Genomic DNA, 27,278 nt, shown 5'->3' with positions numbered 1-27,278 from the left:
ATGGCGAAATTGGAAAGGTAGTAAAGATTAGATGATAACGGAGCGAAAGAAAATTGGAAAGAGAAACCTAGTATTATAGAAAAGAGAGGGTTGAGAAAAGTAGAATGTTTAAAAGGATAAGAGGAAGATAAAATTAAGCCAAAAAATGCACAGAAAGGAAAAACAAAAGGATCATAAAATATACATTGAAATATACTGCAATATAATTTTTTAAATAGTTTTTATTATTACAACGAAAATAATCAACGTTTCTGTTATACATATATTTGAGATTGAAAATTTTGGTTGCTATTAATTATCATGATTAAAATATATATATATATATATGTATACATATATTTTTTAATAAGCACTTAAAACTTTATTCAAAGTAGTTTTCATATAATTTGCAGCTTTCGTATTTATTTGTGAAATTTAGATTATATTAGTTCGAAAATTTATAACTATATAATATAGTTCTCAAGCTATAAATTGACTTGCTCAAGCGATTGGCGTGGGAAATCAATGTTTGGCGCATCAAATATCGTCAATTTTAGTATGCGAGGGCACATTGATGTGGAATCCTTTCTATGACGATAAGTTGAGTAAAGTCGAGAGAAATTTTACATTTTATTAGATTGGCGAGAAAATCACGACAATTATTTAGTTTAAAAGCTAATTTGATCTGTTGTCCGATAAGTTTTAAAAGCTATTCATAATGTGAAAGAGGAAAAGTAATATTACAACATTTCTCCTCCCCGAAGTGAGTTAGAATAGTTTTATTAATTGTTGTTATTTAGCATGTGATAAAAACACTAATTAAAAATTTTCAAAAAAAAAAAGACGAGAAACAATAAAAAATAAATCGCAAACTTACAAAGGATATTGATCTTTTTGTCGGTACTCAAAGCTTTCGAAACTTTTCTTGTTTCCATCAATGCGATATTGTTACGTCTTGTAATATCTGAAAATTATTGCCGCACTCATTGTTGCCGATGATTCGTCGTCAACAATAAATAATGGCGCGCGTGCGCGCGCGCGCACGCGCGCGTGTGTGTGTGTGTGTGTGTGTTTGCAGGGCCGACAATAATCTCGCGTTTATTGGAACGTAAAATCTGACGAGCGTGCGCATCAGTGAGAAGAGGAGCCGGCACAAGGCAATATTTTCTTCAGAGGAATGCGACCTGGCAAATCGATTTTCCGCGAATGAACCTTAAAGTACGTGGCGAGGGTGCCGAATCCTCTTCTCGACGAATGGCTCGTAACTCCGGTATCAACGCGACAGGTTTCCGGTTTCGCAGGCGGAAAGAACGAGTCTCGCGAGAGAAAAGAATCGTCGATACGTCCGGGAATGATTTAACGCCCTCAGCGTGACCGAGACCAATGAAAAGATACGCAAAAATAAAAATAATACAAATTAATTGGAAGATATTTCATTAAGAGATATTGTAAAAAAAAAAAGTAGCTTAATTTCGAGAAATAAAGTGAATAAATAAGATTTATTATATAAAAAGATGACAAAATTCGGACTTTTCTCTCTTGTTTTTAATCATTCAGAATCAATTCCTCGTTAGGAGTGCATTTTTTTATGTGAATAGAAGCCCTCAAATGTTATGACAACATCGATAATAGAACTGACTCCGACTTTCTTCGTTTAAACGGAAATGATTGTTTCCCTGGGAACGTTATTTACGAGATATACCTTTCTTTCGCTTTCAGCTACTCAATCGTCAAAACTGAATCGTGCAAACTCATCCGCACGATAACGCAATCGGTCGCGGGATGAGACGATGGGACCGTTGCAGATGGCAAAGGAAGGGAAGCGACGAGCGGGAGGAAGAAATAGGGTGCCGAGAACGATCGGACGAAGGGCCGCGGGGGGAGGGGGGGGTTAGCAGGGGGTTGGTCGGTTGGTCGGTTGGTCGGTCGGTCGGTCGGTCGGTCGGTCGGTCGTACGTATCGCATCAGGGTGGATGCACCGAGGAGGGGTAGGCCGCGGCAGGCGGGGGTCACGGAGTGCGCTGACCTACTGTTCCACATTCGTGCGCCGCGCGCACAGCAGCCTTTCCGAACTTCGTGGGGGTCGGAGAGGAGGTGGAGGAGCACGAAACCGGGGACGGGGGTAGAGGGGCAGGAGAAAAGAAGGAGGGTAAAGTGCGGGGGCGGATGAGGGGACGGGAGAGGAACCCAGAAACCCAGAACGCTGCCCCTGCACTCTCTACCGCTGCCGCCGCCGTTGCCGTCGTCGTCGTCATCGTCGTCGTCGTCGTCGTCGTCGTCGTCGTCGTCGTCGTCGTCGTCGTCGTCGTCGTCGTCGTCGTCGTCGTCGTCGTCGTCGTCGTCGTCGTCGTCGTCGTCGTCGTCGTCGTCGTCGTCGTCGTCGCTACCCCTGACAATCCCTGCCCCTTCTGTCCCTCTGTTCACCACCTCACCTTTGTTCGCGGGCACCCCAGATTTAAAGCCGATTCCTTTATACGCTCCATCGCGGCGACGCGGATTCTCTCTCTCTCTCTCTCTCTCTCTCTCTATATATATATATATATATATATATATATATATATATGTATGTGTATATCTTTGCGCTCGTTATTTAGGGGATAGAGAGGGAGAGAGAGAGAGAGAGAGCTCTGTTCCCGAAAACAGTGACCGATCCGTTTCAATGATTCTACAAACACAAAAGGACAAAGTTAATCGGTGTTTTGTTACATCATTATTTCGGAAATTATTCAATGGAATGTCTTGCATTTTGCGATTATATGACATAATGAATTAACGACATTATTATGGCGTTATTTCGCATAACTAGATTGGGGTTTGTAATTTATATTACGTATTTAGCGCTAAATACAATCCTTTTAATTTTCAACGTTACATGACGTTGTTTGCTTGTTTCATATAAGATATAAAATTGAAATTAAAATTGAACGATTTACTTACATAGGATTCAATATTGCATGTCAATGACAAATGATTTTCATCGAGTTTTCGTCAAAATAAAATCAATTTGAAACTTATCAAAGAATCTGCGACTAAAAGGAAATTGATCGGAGCGGTTGATCAGACCTACATCAGATCAACTCTATATGAACTCTTGACTATATGCATACATATATGGTCTAGAGTTGCTTCCAACTTTTGATGGAAATGGCAAAGCACATTCGTAACTAAAGCTCATTTGCGACATGGCAACCAAACGATATTCTGTGTCTTTGTTGGTCCAACATTGTCCACGCGATAACAGAGCTCTCCGGAAATCCTTTTTAAGACAATATGCTTGAAAAGATAAATTTATCATAATAAATACATTGTAAATACATTTCTTCTTCTCAAATAATATATATATATATATATATATATTCTATCAAATAATTAATATATTAAAATATTCCATTAATATTTGATTAATTTTTTTAACAATTAATAATATTAAAAAAAAATAATTTGTAACAATTAATCTATAATAAATATTCTTTTAACAATAATATTTATATAGGTTTTTAATCACACTTGAATATTTTAATAAAATAATTAACTCTCTTTTACACTAAAGAATAAATCAATTTTTCACAAATTATTATGTAAGGAATATTCGATATGAAGATCTCATCAAGCTCGCTTCACGTCTAATTAATTAAGTTCTATACGAGTGAGTTACGGCGATGTGGACAATGATTTTCCGCTGGCGCGCGTGGACTTCCGGTTACCTTTCTACGGGGTGTCAAGGAAACGGTCATCAGATAACGAGGTGCCAGAATTTATCGCGGCCGTTTAGCACCGTCGCGACCCAGGCCGTTACCTCGTTTCGTTCGAGGCAAGGCCAATTAACGGTCCTCGCGTATCGAGAACATTGAACTATCCCTTTTCCCTGGCGCTTTTTACCCCATCCAATTGTGGCGTTCTCGATCATTCTAACGATCGCTTGATCGTCTCGACAATCTCGATACGATCCCACGACTCTAATGAATTTCTCGAGTAGATCCGTGGAGATCGGGGCTCGAAACTCGCCGCATACGCGAGTGCGACGTGAATAAGCTCATCCCTACTCTCGGAAGGCAAGAAGGCGCATGCACCGGCAACCCCCGGCGGTATCGGTTCGACGCACACAAACGAGAGCGAAAGCTCACGCATGTTGGCGAATTTACACGTATACCGGTGCGTTTGGGCTCTCAAACGGTGACACCTAGTGGTTCCTCGCGAGAGAACAAGATTACAGGTCGAGCTTTGAAAAAGCCCGCCAGTTAAACTTGCTAGACGTATAGATAAGTGGAGATTAAAATGCTCAGAAAGGAAAGGTGTATTATGCCCGAGTAAAAAAGTATCTTGCACGATGGTAACTTGCTCAAACAGTCGATCAAGCGGAAAAAAAACTCTATCAAATAACATAATGCTTGCTTGTAATTATTATAACAACATGGAAAATATATACCACAACCTGTAGAAAATTTTTTTCCCTCCCAATAAATTATTTTACTGTCTGTCCTTTATTTTTCTATTCGAGTTTTGATGACTTATCAGCGTGACATCTTTCGCGATTAGATTTATAGCATTTGTATTATTAAAAACTTATACATATACTTTCTGACATTTGAAAATAATGAATATAAAAGAAAATTTGATTTCTTTATTTAAGCTTGTTACAGTTTTTAATTGAAGTAAAAGCAAAAAAATAAAAGAATAATGATATATTTATTTTTGACATTAATATAATTTAGATTTGTTTGCAGTTATTAAGATAAATTCGATGTATTATAAATATATAATTGACATGAAGTTTTTAAGAGATATATGTACAATTATTACTTGACATATACAATATGTTACAAATCATTAAAAACATAAACTTTTATGTAGGTAGTGAACATTGCAATGATCTTATATACATATATATATATATAGTCTGAAATAATATAATTTTTATAGTATACAATTATTTAAATATTAAGGTAATTTACGTACAAATTAAAAAACACTATATAAACGTTGAAGTTATATAAGTTAACAATTTATATTATTAAAAAAAAAAATTTAATAATTTTGATTTGGTAAAAAAATTATTATTTCTCATGTGTAATGTTTTATATACAATTTAAAATTATTCAAATTTTTTGAATATTTATTGTTATCGGTTTTCTGTTAATAAACGTTTATGTAATTGTTTTGTATATTAGAAGTTCTTAGATATATATCACTTTCAATATAATATCACATAGTTCCTTTGTTTGTGTTTTCACGTTCAAGAACGTATAGAAAAACTTATCTTTCTACCCATCAACTTAGCACAACTCGAGGTAGTTAGTCGCGATATTTATAATCCACGATGAACTCAGCAATATTTTCCAATATTGTGTTATTAAAAAATAATTCCTGAATGCTTTTGGAAATTATCAGGCACTCAGAAATTTATGTATAATAAATTATGTGTGTGTGTGTGGCTTAAATAATGTTTAAACTATATGTATATAAATAGTCTATTTCTCTTTCTTCCTCTTTCTCTCTTCATCTATATATCTGTTTAAAACTCGTTATATATATAAGTATTATTTAAAATATATAAATAATATCTGTGCATTATCAAATATTATTTAACAGATATACAAATATAATAATTATTATTTAATATTACTTATTGTTAGTACCATAATTATTCATAATTATTTTAATACAATAGAGTAATTTAAATGCAACAGTAAGACAATGATTCAAGGATAGAAACATTAAATATAAAGTATTTTATATATACGTATCACGCTGAAATACATAATATAGAAACGCTCGAGATATCGTTTAGAGACAACCACAGGGTATCGCTTTAAGAAAGTTCGGTCCTGGTGCCCTCCGAATGGGGGTTAATACGTAAGCGCAACGGAGAGGGACTTACAGACCGGTGTGTAAGTGAGCGCAAGCTCCAACAGTAGAAAGAGACATTCAGGAGAAGGTCAGACAAAGAAGAAAGCAGCATCGTGCAGACGGAAAAGACAAGGACAGTATTATACCGAGGGATGAAGACCGTTAGAGGGAGAGGGACGGCAATTTCTAGAAAGAAGCGAGCGAAGCTTATTCTGTGCGATGAAGACAACCTCATACCACGTCGTTGGAGCGAGCGAGAGATAACTTTGGCAGCGGGGAGACCACGTCAGTGCGACGAAAGGAGACGGTCCGATGATAGTTAGATAGTCGCGAGAGAGATAACGATATTCAGACGGTGACCGAAGTTATCGGCGAGGAGAACGGGCACCATCGGCGTGACAAGGATGAGCGAACGGGCGAAGGGTGGGCGGACGGCAAGCGACTCGGTAGTGGAAACGCCGGGGACTCGGAGGGTGAGGAGAGATGCGAGGGGATGGCGGTGAGGGTATGACGGTGAGGGCCGAGAGAGTGAGTATGCGAGAACGGCGGTCGGGTGGTGGTGGAAGAGCGAGGGAGCGTAGTCGAGCGACCGTCCCGCTGTGGCCACGAGCTCCGACGCTCGGGGAACGTAGGTAGTGTGTGAACTTCCGGCCGAGTGAAGCGGACAGGGGTTGTTGTAGTTATAGGGAAGGTGCCGTTGAAGTTGACGTAGAAGACGATCGCGTGGTAAAGACGAAACGTGGAGAATACCGAGCGAAAGAAACAGAAGGAAGAAGGAAGGGAAGAAGTGACGTCAGGTGTGTGGAAGAGACAAAAAAAAAAAAAAAAAAAAAAAGAAGGAAGGAAGAAGAAGAGTAGTTAGTGTGGTTGTGCTCGTACGAAAAACGGGCCCATTCACTGTCGTTCTCCTCGTACTCGGATCGGGCCTTCGGTACCGCTGCCGAAAGCTGGTTGCGCGAAGTTGACTCGCAGAGGGGGTAATTCTCTCTCTCTTGCCTGCGAGGGTGTACCGCGCCTTGGCAAAGAAAAAAAAAAAAAAGAAAGAAGAGAGAAAAACGCGCTTTCGTGAACGTCGTGCTCTCGTAAGAAAGAGAAAGCGTCGGGCTCGTTAGCTTTCTCCTCAATCAATCTCGTGAATCTTGCGAATCTCGGCCTCTCGCCGTTCGATTCCCTCTCTCTTTCTGTCTATCTTTCTTTCCTTCTCTCTCTCTCTCTCTCTCTCTCTTTCTATCTATCTATCTCGCTTTCTATCTATCTTTCCTATCTATCTTTCTATCTTTCTGTCTCTGTCTCTCGTCCTCGCGTTGGTGCCGTCGAGACCGTGACGGTCGCCGGAGTGTTTGTTATGCGACGGTGGTACAGTGGCGGTTGACGACGACGACGACGAAGAGGAGGAAGAAGAAGACGAGCGCCCGCCGCCGAGAAGGACGTGGACGGGGAGGAGGCGGAGGAAGAGAGAAGGAGAAGGAGGAAGAGAAGGAGGAAGACGGGAAAGAGGAGGACGAGGACGCGGCACAGGAGGCAAAGCAGCTAGCCGTTCCTCGCCGTCGCGAGAGGAGCCGCCGAGAGTGTGCTCTGGTGCGTCGCAGGGAGGGAGGAAGAGGGGAGGGAGGCTCGAAAGAGAGGAAAGACGACGTCGACGACGAGGAAAAAGGAGAGGAAGAAGAGAGGCGGCGGACGAGGAAGTGGAAGACGAGGAAGAAGAAAAGGAAGATAGTGGCTGCCGGTGGTTGTGGTGCCCGCTCCGAAAAATCTGAGAGAGTTCAGGGCTCGGGAGAGAGGATCCCCCCTCTCTTCACTCTTCTCTCTCTCTCTCTCTCTCTCTCTCTCTTTCTTTCTCTCGCTCATTCTGTCTGTCCCTTCTCTTTCCCACTTGTTCACTCATTCTCTCTTTCTCTCATTCTTCCGTTGCTGTTATCTCCTCTCTCGGAGAGTGTCGTTAGTTGTCGTGAAACAAGAAAATAATTCGGGCGAAAAAGAAGAAGCGTAGAGAGAGGAAAAAAAAAGAAAGGGGTGCAAAAGGTGCTGCGTTGGTGTTATTTTCCCCTCCCCGTTTCCACTCCTCCCTCGCCTGCCCGCACCCCTCGCCGGTGTTTCGAAGAAGGGGGGTTGGTTTATAGTGCACGTCGATCGCCGGGGTGCCGTCGTGAGTGTGCAGTGTGCAGTTCATCAATTCGTCTTTGTATCTATTCTTTTTTTTTCATTTCTGTAAAGTGGTGCGACAGTACGAAGAAGAGGGGATCGCCACCGGGGCAGAGGCTCGAACGCATGTAGGAACATGGCCGCATCCAGCCCCTGCCTCCCTCTAGAGGTGAGTTCAGCGAAATGGAGCGGATCTCTGTCTTTCTCTCTTTCTCACTTCTTTTCGCTCATTGTTCCGCTTTAAATTTCGCATTTTATTTTGCGGCCCGATTAACGGATCCGTCCGATTAATCATGAAATCCAATTAAACAAATCCATCCGCGCTAACGTCAACAAGCTCGTCTGTTCGTCACCTCGTTGGCTGGGAGCTACTCGGCCATCACGGTGGCCACGTTTGGGTTAAAGGCTGACCTTTAAGCTGGTTTCACACAACATACAATACAGACATTGATATCAATTCTGTTTTTATATCAATTTCACGCTATTCACAAATCACAAACTCGATCATAGTTTATCTGTCGCGATACTGATCTAATCGCGTTGAAATATCCTTGTGATAATGTTCCATGGTAACGTTTTTCGATCGGCAATGACGTATAATGTTTTACGATTTGATTACAATGTCACAGTCGCGCGTGTTATTCGAAAATTCCTTCCTCATCAATAATATAATTACAATCACGCGTTGGAAATCTCAATTTCGTATTGCATTTTCTTTTCCAATATCCATTATGAAGTTTAATATTCATATAGCTGTCATGACTCATATGAAATCGGATTTACTCTATACAACAGTAAATTGATTATAGTTCTACGTGGTGACTTTGTTCGAAACAATATGCTTCCAATGTAACAGGTCTATAGAATGATAATAATACGCGTGAAACCGGCTTTATCATCCATTAACCCACGCGTGCTCTTTGCGATTGGCTTTCTTAACGATTGGATACACGCACTACGAGGGCGACACAGTGCTCACAATGCTCTCATCCTTGTTTTTCTTGTTGGTCTTGCTGATAATCAACGTCAATTCAGTCCGACGTAAAATTATCATATTGTGATGATGTGAATAATTTTAAACTTCTTATATATACAATACTTACAGCTAAACAAACTAATTAAAATAAAATAACATTATTTTCCCAAGATATGCTAACAATAAATATAATATCAAATTGAAAATTGAATTAAACATTAAACAAATACATATGTATGATAAATATTAAAAAAAATAATAATTTATGATAAAACTGCTTCGTTTATAAATATAATATATAAAAAACACATGTGCTGTGGTAACACATAATTATATAATATATACTTTATAAGATATTATATATATATAGATATATAATATTGTTTTCATGCAAGAAATATTCTTTTTTAAATTTTTTGAAACTGATGTTACAGCATATATACCACTTTTATATGTATAGAAGAACAATATAGTTACTTATCTAAAGGGTTAAAATAAATCTTTGTTTACAAATTATACTAAACAGATTGTTAACTTTATCTTTAAATCACGTTGCTTCCATGGATAGTGTTAATAATTTCTTTTTTACGTTAACTATCATACTATGGTCTAAAGTCTAAACTTTGGTAGTTGACAATTAAATACGTGTTTGCACTAATATGACTTTTCAAAGTTTTACATTTACATAATAGAGTAGTTTATTCTAATATTTCTTGCTCACATCTTTACGATTTAATGCAGAAATATGTGAGTCTTAAAAGCCATTCTACTAGTACACATTATTCAATTACGTAAATGCGAAACTTTGAAAACTTACAACCGGCATATATTCAATTATCAATGTCATCAAAATTCGAGTTTTAGTCGATTACGAAAGAGTGCAAAAAGCTGCAAACTATATTTAGCGAAAATTTATTTAGGTGTTTACTTAAATAATTTAATACTCAGATATCAGTTCTCCCTTTTTGCCTTTCTGTCATAAATTTGATGCTGTATTATTTTTCTCATTTATTTTTTAGTTATTTTTACCATTTATCTTTTGGTTTTTTTTTTTTTTACTAAAATCTTCATTATCATTGTACACATTTTGCATTTTTAAGAAATTTTGCCCAAAGTAAAAAATAAGTTTTTTTTTCGTGTTCTCTGTTTTATTCTACTTCATGATTTTATATATTTTTGATAATGTTAGTATTAATCAACTAAGAAAAATGAAAAGAATGTAAAATGAGATAGATGATTTTTTTTCTCCCTTTTTCTTTCTGTCTCTTTAAATGGAATGCACTTTTTATTTCATCTATCCCATCATGCTTTTAACGTGTCAACTATTGAGATCTTTTGTCATTTTCGCCAATAAAACAGTTAAATGGAGCGGTTAAACATTACAAAACGCTTCTCAGGGGGATTCATAAAAGATATGAAAGAATCCTTTTGGTGCGCGCGACACTTCTCTTTGGTGCGTTTTAATTCGCGTTGTTCTTCGTGGATTTTCTCTGTTTTCTTCTTTCTCCGAGACTATCTGGATTTTAAATCAATTAAAGAAGAAAGCCTTATTTCAAATATATTTTCAAGAAAAATTTTTGTTTGATCTTTAAAGTTGGCAAAAGAAATTTATTTTTGTTTGAATTTTAAAGATTTGTTTAAATTTTCAAAAGTAAGAAACATGTGCACACGTATACAACATAAAATTATTAATATTTTTAATATCTAACATGGGTGTAAAACAAATTAAATTTTAGTTATCATAATTTTTAATAGCCACAACTAGTTGTTATAGAAAATGTATTCTTTTTATGTATTTAAAAATGTAGCAATACTGAGCTTATATAATCACATATAGAGAAGTTACATATAAAGCAGAATAATCGATTTATAGATTAAATATTCCGGCTTATATATTGGTATGACATAAAGTAGGGAAAATTTTTTTTAAATATATACAATTCTTAAAAACTAAAACAAGATACAATAGTTTGTAAAAAAAAAAAAAAAAAAAAAAAAAAAATACATTGATTAAATCCTGTTTCTCGCGAAGAAGTGATTTAAATTATATTTCATTAATCAATTTTCTGAAAAAGCTCTCGAATATTCCGAAAATACAATATTTATGAGTGTCGTTCTCAGATTTATTTAATGTTAATAATGAGAATGTTCTTAATGAGTAATCCTGATTATGAGAGCGATTCTTTCCGATATGACTGAGAGATTTTTGTGAGAGATATAAAGAACAAATTTACCGAAGACAAAGGCAGAGAGAAAGAAAGAAAAAGAGAGAGAGAGAGAGAGAGAGAGAGAGAGAGAGAGAGAGAGAGAGAATAACTAGAGAAAACAGACAATTCTTATTGTTAGTAAGATTTCCGTAAGCTAATTAATTTCATACGAGTAATCTTGAGCGGAGAAGCATAAATCGAGTTGTGTGTGCTGAGCGAAAGATACAAAGCAACAATAACGCAAATTATTGTTAGAAATTTGAAAAACATTTATGTATAAACAGGAAAAACTAATTAAATTACATATATTTCTATATTTCATTGATAAAACATTATATTGAAGTTAAATAGGGTAAGTAGGCAGTAGGGCAGTAGATACAGGCGATAATGGTCAGTCACGCGTCGAAAAAAGTCCTGGTAATTTACTGGTCATAAAAAGCTACTCGTTTTTCGTTAATTTAATCTTTTTTCTAATAAAAACATGTTATAAGTATCAAGTATCAAGTATTAATGGTAATCAAATTAACAACAATTGTTTAATAATATTTTATAATGCAAAATATCCTATTAGGAAAATATATTGTTTTAAGTTTGTTTTATCGACAATTCTATTTGATATCCTTTTGAACAATGCAAAAAAAAAGTGTTGTAGCAATATTTTGTCTTTTATAAATAAATAAATATGGAAAGAGAGAACATTTTTTCTAGTGTTAGTCATCTCGATTCTTTTTAACGAACGACAATTTTTTGAGATTGTGACATATTGTTTTGTTGTAAATTTTTAATTTCAAATCCTTAACATAACAAGCAATTAATATCTTTCATATAAAGGGTATTATACAATTGTAAACTGATCTTCGAGTTATTATTGTTCCTCTTTTAATACCATGGGAATTTGTTTCACGTGTATTTATCGCTTTCATTAAAACAGTAGGTCACGACGTGTTATAGATCGTTCGCATGTATTTCACGAAGTAGTCCAGTTTTTTTTTTTGCGCTCATGACAGAAATATTTACGGTGTGTGTCCTAACGTCACATTTAATCTGTTATCATGCTATTTGGAGATGTTGCTACCTGAGTAATTGGCTTATCTCTATTTGGAGTTTATTCACATAATTTTATCATTTCTCATCTTCTTCCAATTCTTAAGATTAATAGCGCAATTAGGTGTATTATTCTCAAACATTTTTCTTCATAGCAACTAATAATATTTTAATTTAATACTTAACGATATATAAGTCATATATTTTGTGCGCGTATCATTTTGATCCATATGTAGTAAACTCAATGAATCTTCAAATTTTGCGCGCGCGCTACAAAGAAATGAAACCTTACAACTTTAATCCATGTGGCCGTGATGATGACACATGCCACCGTAATAGTATTAAAGGTTTTTTAGCTTAATGAAAATAAGTAGATTAATTTTACATCAGAGTTGCCGCGTATGTAAACACGTAAATTAAACCGTAACTCTCTTATCTGATCTGTCATCCTTGTTTTATTCTTGAAAGCATGGAAAATTTTACTTTATGTTTTACCTTCGTATATCAATTTCAAAAGGTCAAAAGAGTTTAGAATTCGGCTGATGATTCCAAGTGATATTTTATCTCGATTGTTAACTCTAGATTTTAAAACAGATTCTTACAAATTTTCTAATGTTATTTATAAGAGAACATAAAGTTAATTTTTTTACAATACAATATTGTGGTATATTAGAGAGCTTCATTAATACGCTTTTAATTAGTAGATTACTTTAATTTTATTTGCACATGTATGAAAACTTGACTGACTACGCGTACTATTTTATATCCGTGTGCTTTTTCATTAAGTATATCTTATGTTTATTGAGCTTTATTAACAATTAATTACGTAAAATTATTGAATTCTTTCTCAATTTTGCCCAGACTAATTTATTAGACATCGGCCGGCCCTATTATCATGTAAACGCCGGCCTTATGTAACTTTCAATTGAATGATGGCCCGGATCGTGTCGACCGGTCGTTTCTTCTCTCGCGTAATAGCGTTCCCTCGTGTGCCATCCGGTTTTCTCGATCGAATCGATCGGTCCCTTGACTCGCGCGGACTTCGGAATCGCCGCGTCCGCGAAGGAAGCCAATTGCGCTCACGAGCAAATGTTAGCGACGAGATTAGAAGGCGACGCGCTACGAACGCGACAAATCAATTTCTGGCGCACCGACCGACCCGCTTTTCGCGTGCTGTCGTGTCCTCGCGATTCGATAATTTCCACGCCATAATTCTCACCGATAAGGAAAATGTGAGTGTGCAAAAGCGCGATGCCAAACTCCATCGTCATTTTTTTTTTTTTAAATCATACATTCTTTTCATATTCTTATTTAAATCTTTAAAGATAAGACAATATAGGTATTAGATAACATTTCGTCAAAGATTTTAATAGTTAAAATAGTCTATATAGCATAGAACTTAATTAAATACATAATTACAATACATTATGTAAATTAATCAATTTTAATCTTACAAAGTAACAAGCTTATCAAAATCTTGTTGAAGATATCGTAAAATCTAATGTTGATAAGTGATGTAAAAATATTCCTTTTACATTTTGAGATCAAATAATTCCATCTACTTGATAACTATCGGTCTAAAATATATATTACGCATTTTTCGAGGTAACGCGTTTATCGATGTAAATCACGGTCATTCAGGCTCTGCGTCAGTTTTACGAAGTTGGCAAGCGTGGGGGGTAGGTAGATAAGCGCCACGTGTGAGGAGCTTACAAGGGATGAATTTTCAGTTGGCAGGCCTGATCTCCCTCTGTAGGCTAGGACGACGACCAGAGCTGGCTACGAGTACAGCAGCACCCTGAATTTTTAATTCTACCCATCCAACTCTCTTCTTAACTCAAGTATAATAAAAACTGATATTTTTTTAAAAAATTACTCAGGCATAAGTTTAATAAAAACGGCTTCTCAAATTCTTGATTGATATTCAAGAATTATTAATTTTAGATCCTTCCAAAATTACCCTTTATATTTTTACTCTTGGAATGAAATAACGATGACCCAATGGTTTTTCTTTTATATAATTTTTCTTAAGTATTCTTTTATATTAATAGGATAAATATTATTTTTAATATAAGAGCGTTTTTTCTCTATATAAATAAAAGTTTGCGAAAATATAACAGCATAATAGTCATGATAGTCAGGAAAGTTAATGATAAAATAAAAGAGATACGTTATTTAAGCCAGAGCACTGTTGAAATGCATGCTACTTTCGTTTGACACTCCGAAAAGCTGATGTATCATCCTAATCGTTTCTAAATCCGGTACTGATGACGGCGAGGGCAGCGTTGGTGGTAACAACAACGACGACGTCGATGGAATCGCGATGGTGGACGTTGTTCGTGACAGGGGTGGTGGAAATGGCGGTGGATAGATGGAAGGGAGGGAGATGAGTCGCTCGATGGGGCAACGAGGGGCTAAGAGGACGAAAGGGCGGCACATGAATGAACGATCAATAGATATATAGTTACTTGCTTGCTCCGCCGGGTACCTGCCTTCAGCTGTACAGACTGTCTGATAATAGATGCATCTTTAATGATGCCAAATACTGTTTAATTTTTTTTTAGTCAATATTATTAATTATTTTATAAACAATATTTACAATAATTAAAACGACATATTTTCTGATTTTTCTTAGTAATTATGAGACTATTTAAAACTTTTTGGAAAAGTTTAAAAAATGCATGATAAAGTAGTGTAAAAATTAATTTAAAATATTAAAAAATTCTCAATTTTAAGATTTTATCTCTCTGGAATTCTTTTAGTAACAAAAATTTAATAAAAAAGATATTTATATAAAATATAAAAAAAAGATTCTGTGTGCTTGAAAAAAATCAAGATTTTTATTTATAAAAAAAATTTGATGCGGCTGATGTAAGAATGGCTATGTAATAAATGATAAATTGTATTTATTTTAAGAATATAAAACAAACGTATCTCTCTGCTTATTTTAAAAAAATATTCCGACAAATATATAGAAGTTCTTCAAAGTAATACAACTGTGCGGTTAAACATATTGTGGTGTGCAGTTTCTTAGAATCTCTTGACGATTATCATGTACAGTTACATTAAGTTTCTCGGAATCTATTGACGATTATCAACTAATACAGCACGATTCAAAAACAATTTATTAGCGGATAAATTAAAAAGCGGATAAAATATTGAAATAGCAATTATTCTTTTTAAACTTATGCAAATATGTAATTTTTTACTATCATTATGTAAAGTATTTCTTACACATCTCCTATTCCAGATAGACATAATCTGATTTCAGAAACTGTCATAATATTTTTTGTATGTAAAAGTACTTTTTATTTTTTCTATTTATTTACAACATGTTTTCAAATATAAAGGGAGACGTATTTTACTGACAGGCCAATGACGTGAAAATAATGTAAATTTAATAATTTTTTTTTAACATCACTGCATTTTCGTGTCATCCTGAAGTCTAGTGGTTGGATCGATAAGTCGAAAGTCTTTTTTTTATGGACCAAGCTGTAAATACTATGCGTGTATGTACACACCTTAAAATTCTTCGTAGATAATAAAGCTTGTAGAGTCCCTTAGGGTTAGGCAGGACACTTTTATGGGCCTGTCGTGTTATCACTTGCGGATCCGTAACCTACTTTTAACCGCTTGGATAATTTCATCTAATTTAGTTAACACAATTGGTTGCGCCGTATCTAAGTAAACATAAGTGCCACGTGACATTGCCTAATAGAAAAGTTCTTATAAATATATAATTTAATAAACTTTTAGTAATGAAATTTTGATAAGATAATGTATGATAAAGTTATATTATTAATAACAATGACGTATCATAATGGAATTCTAGAAAATTAAAAAGTATAATCTGCATGCTTACAGCATTAAAAGTTTCAACTTATTTTTATATAAAAATATATTTTTTTATTATTAATAATAAAAAATATTTAGAACAATATTTCTCAAATTGTACTTGCATACTAATCACACGTAAATATTAATTATAACATAAAATTGCTTTTACTATACATTTGTTATGTAAACTTTCATTCTATTATAATTGTACATAATAATCAAACTCATATATAAATGCCAGAGTACATGTTAATTATTTTTAAATCGAGCAAAGAACCGAACAATAATTGAATATTATTTTATGCATTTTCCAAGTTTTTTTTTTTTTCGAAGAACGCCTACATCTTTCGTGCGTTTGCATTGCTCATGGTTAATGTACTTTAACACATTGGAAATATAACTTTTTCATTATCTGACATTTACCATTGAGCGTAGGTGAAAACCCCGTAATCAAATACACACGTGGATATAGCGGATAACGTGACTCTTCGATCAACTCGGAAGCTTTCCGGTACTTAGCGGCGTAGGAGGACGAATATGGCTAAGCTCTACAGTTTCGCAGCTAAATCTTCGTGAATTATTACAAGCGCCGTGGAAAGACGGCAATATCGTTTTCAGAGTATATATCTTGACGTGGAAATTGAACGATATTTGTGAGAAAATGTCACATAATGAACATTTTTCCTCGTGACCACGCAGTTAATGCCGGTGGTTTATAATAGCAGCGCACGCGGATGAGAAATGAGTTATTATTATAAAAATTAAAAGAGAAAAATCTTGAGGTAACAGAGTATATAATATAATAATATATTTGATATTTGGGCACTGTTAGTTAAATTATTAATTAGTATCAAGTATTAATAGTTCCTTAATTTATTCCACCTTGTATTTGAAATATTGTTTTACTTATGTAAATTCATCTTGGCACAATCGTAATTAGAAAAGCATTTTTCTACTATTAATGTATCATTTCTTTTATATTTTGCAAGTATTATTATTTTCAAAAAATTTATAATTTATTTCTATCTTGAATATTTATAGCTGATTTTTAATGTAATCTTTAATAATTTTTATGTTTCAAATTAAAAAAACGTACAATAATATAAGTGTATTTTTTACGTGTTTAATAATCAAAATCTTTAATAATATTCAGCATTTGAAACAATAACTAAGTTATTTTTAATTTTAAGATGTCGAATCAAAAAAATGTCAAACTTCTTAGATGACCAGTGTCTGTTCCAGTTTTTCGTGACCTCCAACACTTTAAACGAGTAGCATACGCGTATGCGTATAACTCGCTCTCTCTTTGTATATATTTTGACCTGTTCAAGAAAGAGAAAGACTCGAGTCGCCCTTCTCGTAATCCCCCCTTTGCGTTTCCTGTACCCGCAGCTACCATCGTCTTTGCTACCACTTGGCAAATGCTGGAGACGCAGAGTCGCCCCGACTGACCTTACTATTGACAAGGACACCTTCCCTGATTTATTAAGCCCGGAGCGACGTAAGGAAATGAGCTGCTCGTCGCACGATAAATACCTCAATGGAGAAGAGCTTTCACACGGAAATAAGGACGCGCGCATAGACCCTCTTTTTTTGACATTTCCGCTTGAAAAGACGAATTTTTCTTACATGTTTCCTTGGAAGGATTAACATTTCAAATGTCGATGATAATTCATTGGATATAAGTACAGGGCTTTAACCAATATTAAGGAAATGCAAAATATAGGATGCAAAGAAGATAGCTTGTCAGATTATGAATAGAATGATCAAAAGCGTTATCATGAAAGTAGCGTAGGTCATACCTTAATTAAAGTGGACTTTATCTTTAAACCGTGATATAATCACGCCAAAGTGCTTTATTAATTAAATTAAGAAAAGAATAGATATATAAGCAAATACATAAATATATAAGCTTATTCAACACAGATAACTATATTTGTACATCTCAGTAGATTGGGGGGAATGCAGATGAATAAAGTGACTTGCACAAAGAAAATTTACAGAATTACTTTATATGCTATTCACACACACATATATATATATATATATATATACATACATACGTGATACACGTATAAACGCGTACGTTCTACGGAGATGGACAATTTTCGTCTTCAATTATCGGACAACTCGAGGCCGAATGTAAGTTACATCGTTTCTCGGCGAAATGTTATAGTTCAAGGATCGCCATGCATCGCACAATGAGCCGGAATCTGTCCACGCGTAACAGGGTCATCGTCGCGTCGCCCGCGACGATTTATCGTAACGAGATAACGACGCTGCTAACTATAATATAATAATTAATTCGACGATCGAGGCTGCGCGTTTTCGATTCTCGCGATTCGCGTATCCGATTATCGACTGACACCACTCGAAGCACTCGGGCCAATCGCGGTGACGGATGGCGTGAGAGCCTGAGTGGCATCGGCACGTGTCATCGGACAAAGCCGTAGTTTAATCAGAAATCGCTGAGCCACCGTTAGCATTGTTTAAGATTAAAAATGGATATTCGTGAGGATACATAAAAAATACACAAAAAAATTATAAATAATTATAATTGATAAAACTAGAAAAAAATATTAAAAAATATTCTGCTATCACACTTATGTATAGACAATAGGTACTGACAAGTAGAAGGTGAGGTTTAGTAGTAGAAATGATTCAAAGCAAGGATGCTTTGGGTCGACTTGTCCTTAACTTGTCCTAACGAAAATGCGGAAACTCCATCATTTTAGTTTCAACTCTCTAATCTCCGACATCGAATATCTTGCTAATTAAATCTGAAATTAAATTTCCGTTCGGGCGCGCGTGAGTAGAAGATTACTTGAATTTCCTGAAAAATAAAATTTGTTGCCTATTTAACGCTCGTGAAATTTAAATTACTAGATCCTCGTAAATCACAGTTTTAAGTAAGCTAGATATTTTCATTTTGCATTTATAATATTGCAATATTTGCAATATTATTAATGGAAAAGTTGTGTATATGTGTGTATGACAGATAATGATATATATTAAATTCGTGCATAAATGTATGTTACATATAAATCAACTTAAGTATTATCGTGCTGTTATTATACGTATCTTTTCTATATAGTCATTTCGTGTAGTTCTATGCAAAATTATTTATTTGATGGAACATTAACATTTAGATATTTAACTAAATTAAACAACAGAATTAATTTCGTCGTTTAAGCTCGCATAATCGATTCGTGAAATAACGCGTGATAACAAATGGGAAACGATAACGAATACCAATACTATTAATGATTGTATGTGTAATATATGAGCGACAGATATGCTAGCTGCAAAATTCCCAACAGATTCTGGCAACAAACATTTTTCCAACGATTCACATAGAAAAATTTATGAAAATAAAATATTAAACTCATTAAACTAAATATCACAATTAAGGCGAATGAATAAAATAAAAAAATAATTGATATAAAAATGAATATTTATCTCAATCAATAAAGTGAATTAAAACATGAATATATTTCGAAAAATTAATCTCTTAAATTATATGAAAAGTTTCCTTGATTGCTTTTTAATAGCAAAATCACTCATTTCTTAATTCTTCATAATTTTCTAACTTTATAATGTGTTTATTATTCATATAATCATCAAAAATTTCACGATACATTTGCGACACTTGCGAGATATCGTTCTTATATAGGCACAGGGGAATATAACATTTATAAAACGTTCGCAGAAACTTGTTTAATCAAGTTACTTCCTAAATGTCAGAAGCACGTGGCTCTGGTAAACCGGGAAAGAGGTATGACACGCTCGAGTTACAGGTTATAAGGTTTATTCAGCTAGTCGGGCGATTCACAGAACGGTGACTTCACCCTTTCATTGACTCAACGACACAGGGCTGCGAATTCTCGGAATTGTACACACACACACACCCACACACACACCCACACACACACACACACACACACACACACACATATATATATATATATATATATGCATATATAGTACATAATAAAATGTGCATGTCTTAATTTCAAAACTCGTTTCGGAGAAATGCGAGTGTACCGTCCTAAATCTATTCCCAATATCAATGAAAACTCGCAGTTCTTCTCGGAAGGTTTGACTAGCTCGCCTTCTCGTAATCGCGTGTACTAGCCATTCATCGATGACTATCGTCAAGTAGTAAAGCATTGTTGAATTCTTAGAACGGTATATGTGTTTTAATTCTTTCAAATTTGTGGAACCGTGTTCTCTTATTGCTGAGTGAGGAAATAATTACGAATATTATGTAATTATGTTAATTGTGTTTCATAATGATATTTGCAAGTGGCAAAAATTAATTGTCCATATCAATCAAAATTAATTGTCATTATGTGAAATATTCATCTCTTTTCTATAAGAAAAAGAAAAAATTTATTATCGAGAATTCATGGAAAATCCCGATTTATCACGAAGACCTATGTGTTCAAGTTGCATCTACTATTTGCATGCAGCCAGTAGTAGTAACAGTATCGAGCCAGACGTCTCGAATGTCGGATCCTGTTGCAACTTACTCTCGTCTTCTCCCATCTTTTTTTGAGAAAGGTCTCTTCAGTGGATTTTCTAAATATGATGGATTTTTTAAATATCACTAGCCGTGTCGTACTATCAAACCATTTTCAAGTTGCTTTTTCGACGGATTATAATAGGTATTTATATTTTTTGCACCTTTTACAAATAATAACGAATAATACTATTGATGTAATAAAACCAAATAGTAGAGTCCTTGTATAACTTAGATCGATTCATTTTTTGTCTCTCGACATCGATATTCAAATTCGATTGGCAAATTTAGCCCTAAATCAAGTCCTGTAAATTCTAGTCCTGTAAATTACTTTACTAAAAATCATCGATGTGCCTTTCATAGAGACGTTCATAGGCGCCAGTCGTTCGCATACATTTATGGGTACATATTTTCTCACTTTTTAAATCCCAAACTCGGACTTACGGCTTGCTGACACGCAACTTCCTAGTGTATCATTTGGAAGGATCGAGATTTGAGAGCTTGCCAATGCGACACTTGTTTTAACCTGACGATCCGCGTCGCGACGCCGCGTTTCCTTCGATTTCCTTCCGTTGTCTTTCCTAATTTCCGCACAGAGGATAAACCTTGTCCCAAATAGATTCTTCGGAGGTTTTCAAAAGTGATATTCTTGCATGGTTCTTACAAACGCTATTGAATTCAGTTATTTTTATCGACTTCTTTATTTTATAATAAATTGTTAAGACTTTTTCAAAGAAACTTTCTTGGAAATAATTTTCTATAAAAAAAGAAACATCATTTTTAAAATTATTTATATTAAATTCTGCATAAAGCAGAAAATTAGAAAAGTTTTGAAAGAATTGTGTCTTTTTACTGTTATAAGAAACATTACAGATATCTTAAATTTCTAGAATTATAATGTCTCAAATTTGTATAGCTTTTTTTTCGCATACGCTTTTTTTTATCATTTATATAATTGAATCTTTGTAAAACGGAAGATTTAAAAAAAAACTTTGAAAGAGAATTATTCGAATTTCATAAATACGTAAATCTTAATCTGTCTTTTCCAATATCGCGCTTCATGCATTTGTACAGCTTCGATCTATGAGATTCATGCGAGATTATCAATGAATGAAGCCTCGAATCGTCCGATCGCGATGTAGCAGCCGATTGATTCGATGATTTGAAAAAACACTTTAATTCCGATTTCCGATCATTACAATTTACGATCCGATCGGCACAAATATTTGCTCGGCCGTTACTCGCGAAAACATTGACTCTTTCTTCTGCTCACACTTTGTGCAAATTATTTCGTATTTGGTTTCGTGCTGTTACAAAAGTATACTGTGTAAAATATCGAAAAATTGCAAAATATTGTGCAAAATCTCGAAAGAAATATATTCTCTAAAAATTAATGCAGAATTCATAATTTAATAATTGATAAAATTCGGCTTCTTTATCAAAAATAGTAAAAGAATTCATTAATTTTTTTATTACATTGTTAAAAATTTGTTTTATTGAGAAATAATTAATAATAATTGTTTTTGATTATTTTTTAATCAAATAATTAATTCTAATTTATAAAGCAATCTGTAAATTAATAAATTCCAATAGTATTTACAATATAGTAGTAAATACTTAATAATTAACAGATAATGAAAACTTTCGGTAACAGGATAAAATGTTACTGTAGGGAATAGCAGAAGGGAAACTGTTGCGCAATTAGAAGATTAGGGATCGTGTGGACGAACCTAATGTGAGTTCGGAGACACGTAAATAGCGTTAATAGCCACATTGTTTGCGCATTAAAATCATGTGTAAATAAAAACAAGTATATATAATTCTGAATGTTTAATATTTAATTTAGTAACATAAAGAGACAAAATAATTGCCAATGAATAATCAAAAGTTTGCGATGGCGGAATAATGGAAGGAAAATTGTCGTGCATTAAAAAACCAAAGATTATCCGGACGAACCTAATACGAGCTTATAAATAGCGCTAATAGCACCGTCCGTGCGTTAGAGTTACGCGTAAAGTGCGCGAGCAAATGTGTGAAAGAGGATGGAAAAGGGTGGAAGGCCAACAGAGGAAAGGTATCCAGCCATAACAGCCGCCTACATGCTCCAGCGAAATTACCTTTCGATCTCTCTCTCTTTCTCTCTCTGTCTCTCTCTCTTTATTTGCCTCCAGAAAGCTTCGAGCTACGTCAGTCGTGCTAGCTGTTAGTTGGGAGCTCATTATTAACGAGCGTTTTTAGCTTGCGCTTACAATCGATAGGCCGTTCGTACATACATTCGAGGGATGCATTGAAGCTAATACATTAATTTAAAAAAATCGAGTGGCTTCATATTCAGATTTAAATTTCTCTCTTATTTAATTTTAAAATTATTTAGTTATACAATTTTTACCATATATATTTTGTCAGTAACTAATCATTAATTCAATTAAATACATTATTCTTTCAATAATTGAAAAAATAATGGAAAATAATAGAAGTGGCGTGTGTGGATTTAGATTACAAATTATTGTACGTAGCATTTTAATAATAACTCAATATATTAGACAAATAAAAGTCAGCATCTCTTTCTCTCTCTCTCTCTCTCTCTCTCTCCCCCTTATTTCACTTACGACGAGAAATTAGGTTGGCAAAATTTAATTTATTTTGGTCTAGCAAAATTCGTACCTTTTAGAGCTCAGCGAACTCATTCATCATAATATACGAGAAAACAGTAACTACGTTTTCGTGTAGTTACCGCTTTTCAGATTTTGACAAACTCATTTGTAAGAATACGCAAGTGAATGGTATATAATTCTATTTATTCATTAAGTTAAAAACGGAATACATGTAAATGTTTGAGAAGAGAGGAAGAGAGGAAGAATAAGAAAATATAAGTACGATAATAAAAAATACATACCGATACCTATATTATATACAATGTTTTGACGAAAGATAAATTCTGCGTTGAAGCGACTTTCGTGTTAAGAGATAAGACGCGATTCGTAAGTAAATTTCTCACGACGCAACGCGACGTCCCTTGCATTTTCCCGCACCGTTTCACCCCCAATAGATAATTTATCGCGCAGCTCTCGCGCGACCCCATTGAAGATGTCACGCTGCTGCACTCTCGACGTCGCTTCTGTCCCACTTACGAGTCGCGCCCGCGGGACGGATATTCTCGGCGGAGCTTTCGGGGATTCGCCGGGCGAAACTTTCGGCCGCATTCTAGAAGTCGCCTACCTTCCGGCTTGACTCTGTCAATTACCGACCATTTGCAGCTATCACGCGGCATTTACATCGTCGACGAAAGAGTTCTATACGGTTCACGCCGTTGAAAGGGCGCGACATCTTCTATTAAAATTGACGTCTTGTTATAACTTTTGATGAAAGCATTCGGGATTGCTTGTCGTATTTCTTATAAATGTATGCATTTTTAATTTCATTTAAATACCATTAAAAAGACATATATTTAAGAAACATACCGCAAACAATTTCGATATTAGATGCATATCTTCTTTTTACATAAGCTCATCGTTATTTGATTATAAAGCGACATAAATAATATCAAATATATCAGTTAAAAATAAATTAATTACTTCCATCGAATTAAATGCCGTCTCTATTGCCCTTTCTCGACGCTGCCCTGTCTGATCCAACACCGAGTTGTATTAATCATTGGACGTCAAATCGAGCATGGCGTGCCACTCGATCGCGGTTATGATCGAGATGTATTCGAGCCCAGAAGCATTCTGTTGGCATACCTCGATCTGCGTGTTCATCAACACACATGTACGCACATAGTTTATCCATAAATTGGTGATTATTCCCGGTTTTACAGAATAATAATTTCCGTTTAATATAAAGTAATGAAATATTAGTAAAATTTTCTACGTTTCTTAATCGAAGATGACAGATTTATCGTATAATTTTTATTGTGCAAAATATAGACAGCGAAACCTTAGTTTACATTTAATTTAACGAAAATTTTGTTTTTATATATATATATATATATATACATGACAATATAAAGCTATATACTTAAAATTAAAAAATCAATAACAGATTTGGTTACAGACAAAACTTTATGCGGGAGAAGATAATTTACAAAAGTTTATTCGTACAAACTTGTTACTGCTTCGTGTTTTTACCTTGACGTAACTACATTTGTTTGTATCTTCTATTAAAGGCCATTTGCTTTGCTAGTATTCATACGACCAAAAGTACATTACTCATAATCAGATAGGAGCAAAGTTTGTGCATGAGAGGGTCGTATGTCCAGACGAGAAGCTTGTATTGTAACGGCCAAGTCCGGAGAATCAGTTAAGTCCGACACAATTAAGCCATTAGGATACCAATCCGTTTCTCGACCGGTTAGTGCAGTCTCATGCTTATAGAGGAGAATTAGTTAAAATAGGACAGTGAAAGTTTCAGTATTTTCTTTTTTTTTTTTCATTCTTGCAGTAAAAACAGTAATTTATTATTTTAAAAGTAAATTTTTTTTTATGAAGGAAGAAATAATTTACAGTATGTAAATCTCTTATTCTGTATTAATAAAAAATTGAAAATTATAGGAAGAAAATTAAGAACCGGCTTTTCAAAAGATCATTTAGAAAATATACCGTGTATATTTTGTGTGTGATTAGTCTTCATTGTTCTAATTTTTACTTTAAATGTAACAAAGTATCTTTCTTCGAAAAAACTTATTTCTCGCATTACAAATGGCTTAGCGATCGGATATGAATAACAACTCTATTTTATTTATTTATTTTTTCTTTTTAAGTAAATGAATTTGCCTCTTTCAACAGGTATTTCAATTACAATTAAGATAAAACAGAACATAGTGATACAATCTTGGAGATTGACGCAGAAGGAAACGGGAAGTATGTCTTCTCTATTACTTCGCAGTCACGTCGAGTCGTAAAGAATGAAGAGTTAATTTATCCACGTTCGCGGATGGGTAAATGATAATGTACCTTTCTAAACACACATACACAGACACCCACATGTAACGCTACACATGCCATTGGTTACACGTGCGCCATACAAGTACAAGGTGAGGAGGCCAGAGGGTAGCTACGCAGCTGGCAGTCATCGTCGTCGTCGTCGTCGTCGTTGTCGTCGTCGTTGTAGTCGTCTGGTTGACGTCATCGGACGAAATGGCGCTGATGTGACGTCATTGAGGATCCCCGCTTCCCTCCGCAACGCACCTCTTGACGCCGCTCTCCTCGACGTTCACTCCGCATCGTTCTGACGCCACCCTCCCCCGCGTGTGGGGGTATGCCCGGGTCCCGCTGCCGGAATGGTAGCTGGGGTGGGGACGACGACGCCGGCTGGGCGCCGCGACGGCCGTCATGGGGTTCGTAGCTACGATTTTTGGCTGGCACCGTTCAAGGACCGGCGATAGGAGCCGGTTTTTCGAGTAACGATCCAGCAGCGAAAAGACGACGCCCTTATGACATATACATAGAGATTGTTTGTTCGTCCAGGGAATGAGCATCGTCGTTGCTTTATTCCGCCATAATTCGACTACGTCGTCGTCGCTGAGAATCGAGACGCCTCGCCTCGGGGGATGACGGTCCGGATCATGGATAATTTTATTTCTAGATTTGAAAGAGTGATCATTCATAAGCTTCGAGATGACGGATTTCGCTGATTGTGACACTTGTTTGTTTATTACAGGGAGAGAGTTACTCGGCAAGTTTCTTCGATTCGAAGTGAGATGAGAAAAACAAGCGCTTTATTCGCGCACTTTGCGCGGACATTAAAATATTACAGTTGGTGGAAAGTCGTCAGCCTTGTGAGAAATTTTTTTACATATTATTTCTTATCATCGTATTCGTTCTGACGTACCTAAGTACCTGAGTGATACTGATCGAAACGCCTGTATCTGAACCTATCAACGCAATCATTGATAGTGATATTCGTCATCAACGATGATTGTAATCACGGTGTTTTGCCAATGCGCTCGAATCGATTGGTCAATCTGAGTCGACGGAGTCTGTCATCCGAGTGTTTCGCGCGTTATCGAATACCACTATTAGCGGTTGCACGATGGCATCCGATAATTCAAGATGGCTTACACGCGGCTATGAATAGATGGGCTGTGCGAGATGAGAATGGTTACTTAGGGGTTACGACAGATTTAGAAATCCGTGTATGTAAGCTCTCAAACATGTAATTCCTCTTATCTTATTCGCCTTAAATGCTTTAAATAACAAATAGAAAATTTGCATAATTGTAAACTATATATTTCTAATAATCAAATAATAATTTATTCGATACAAATGCGATATAAACTTTATATGCGATAAAACACAGTAATCGATATTGTCTTATATACATATATCGATTACTGTGTTTTTTATCGCATATAAAGTATATATATATATATATATATATATATATATATATGAATTGAATTCAAAAGAAATGAGCCTTTTTGAATTATATTTTAAAAAGAAATAAATTGAATAGCCAAATATTAACAAGCTTTTCAAAACTATAATTATACCATGCTTTAATCTTTAATTAAAATCCATGAATCAATTAGAGACAAATTACGTCACTCTAATACAATGTATAATAAGCGATTCTAACGCTTGTATACATAACAATGCACTAGTTTTCCAAAATAATCATCCATTTTAAGCGTAAATAACTTGATGTAATTAAAGGAGAGGTGTTTACTGCCATGTGTGGAACAACTCGAAGGACAAACATGTGCGTTCATCATCGAGTCAATCGC

The 27,278-nt window shown here is 35.1% G+C and overlaps 2 protein-coding genes across 20 annotated transcripts in view; both read left to right on the top strand.

The window, feature by feature from the left end:
• The window catches only part of Cac (calcium voltage-gated channel subunit cacophony), a 160,617-nt gene that overhangs the window by 70,955 nt on the left and 62,384 nt on the right, over nt 1–27,278 (top strand). Inside the window, exons 1-2 of one of the 19 annotated variants that reach the window (XM_072909379.1) lie at nt 5,767–6,623; nt 8,041–8,137. The exons of 17 other annotated variants lie outside the window; for them this stretch is intronic. The gene's annotated coding sequence lies outside the window, so the exon portion shown is untranslated. Of the gene's footprint in view, nt 1–5,766; nt 7,405–8,040; nt 8,138–27,278 lie in introns of those variants that run through there. One more of the 19 variants, XM_072909378.1, reaches the window with a different exon arrangement.
• On the top strand, nt 1,186–19,949 carry LOC140675309 (uncharacterized). Its single transcript, XM_072909672.1, has 5 exons — nt 1,186–1,264; nt 2,151–2,743; nt 6,179–6,331; nt 7,189–7,561; nt 11,145–19,949. The coding sequence occupies exons 1-5, from the start codon at nt 1,186–1,188 to the stop codon at nt 11,258–11,260; spliced, it is 1,314 nt and encodes a 437-aa protein (XP_072765773.1). The 3' UTR covers nt 11,261–19,949.

This window comes from Anoplolepis gracilipes, chromosome 17, assembly GCF_047496725.1.
Source record: "Anoplolepis gracilipes chromosome 17, ASM4749672v1, whole genome shotgun sequence".
NCBI classification, from domain to species: domain Eukaryota; kingdom Metazoa; phylum Arthropoda; class Insecta; order Hymenoptera; family Formicidae; genus Anoplolepis; species Anoplolepis gracilipes.
Note: the sequence above shows the minus strand (reverse complement) of the source record. Positions and strands in the feature narration are given on the sequence as shown.

Bases quoted from the DNA above. Each gene is read 5' to 3' on its own strand.
- LOC140675309 (XM_072909672.1), top strand. From the start codon at position 1,186: ATGAACCTTAAAGTACGTGGCGAGGGTGCCGAATCCTCTTCTCGACGA. The intron at 2,744-6,178 runs ATGAATTAACGA...AACGATATTCAG, and splicing joins TTTTGCGATTATATGACATA to ACGGTGACCGAAGTTATCGG. The intron at 7,562-11,144 runs GTGCCCGCTCCG...GATATGACTGAG, and splicing joins AGTGGCTGCCGGTGGTTGTG to AGATTTTTGTGAGAGATATA.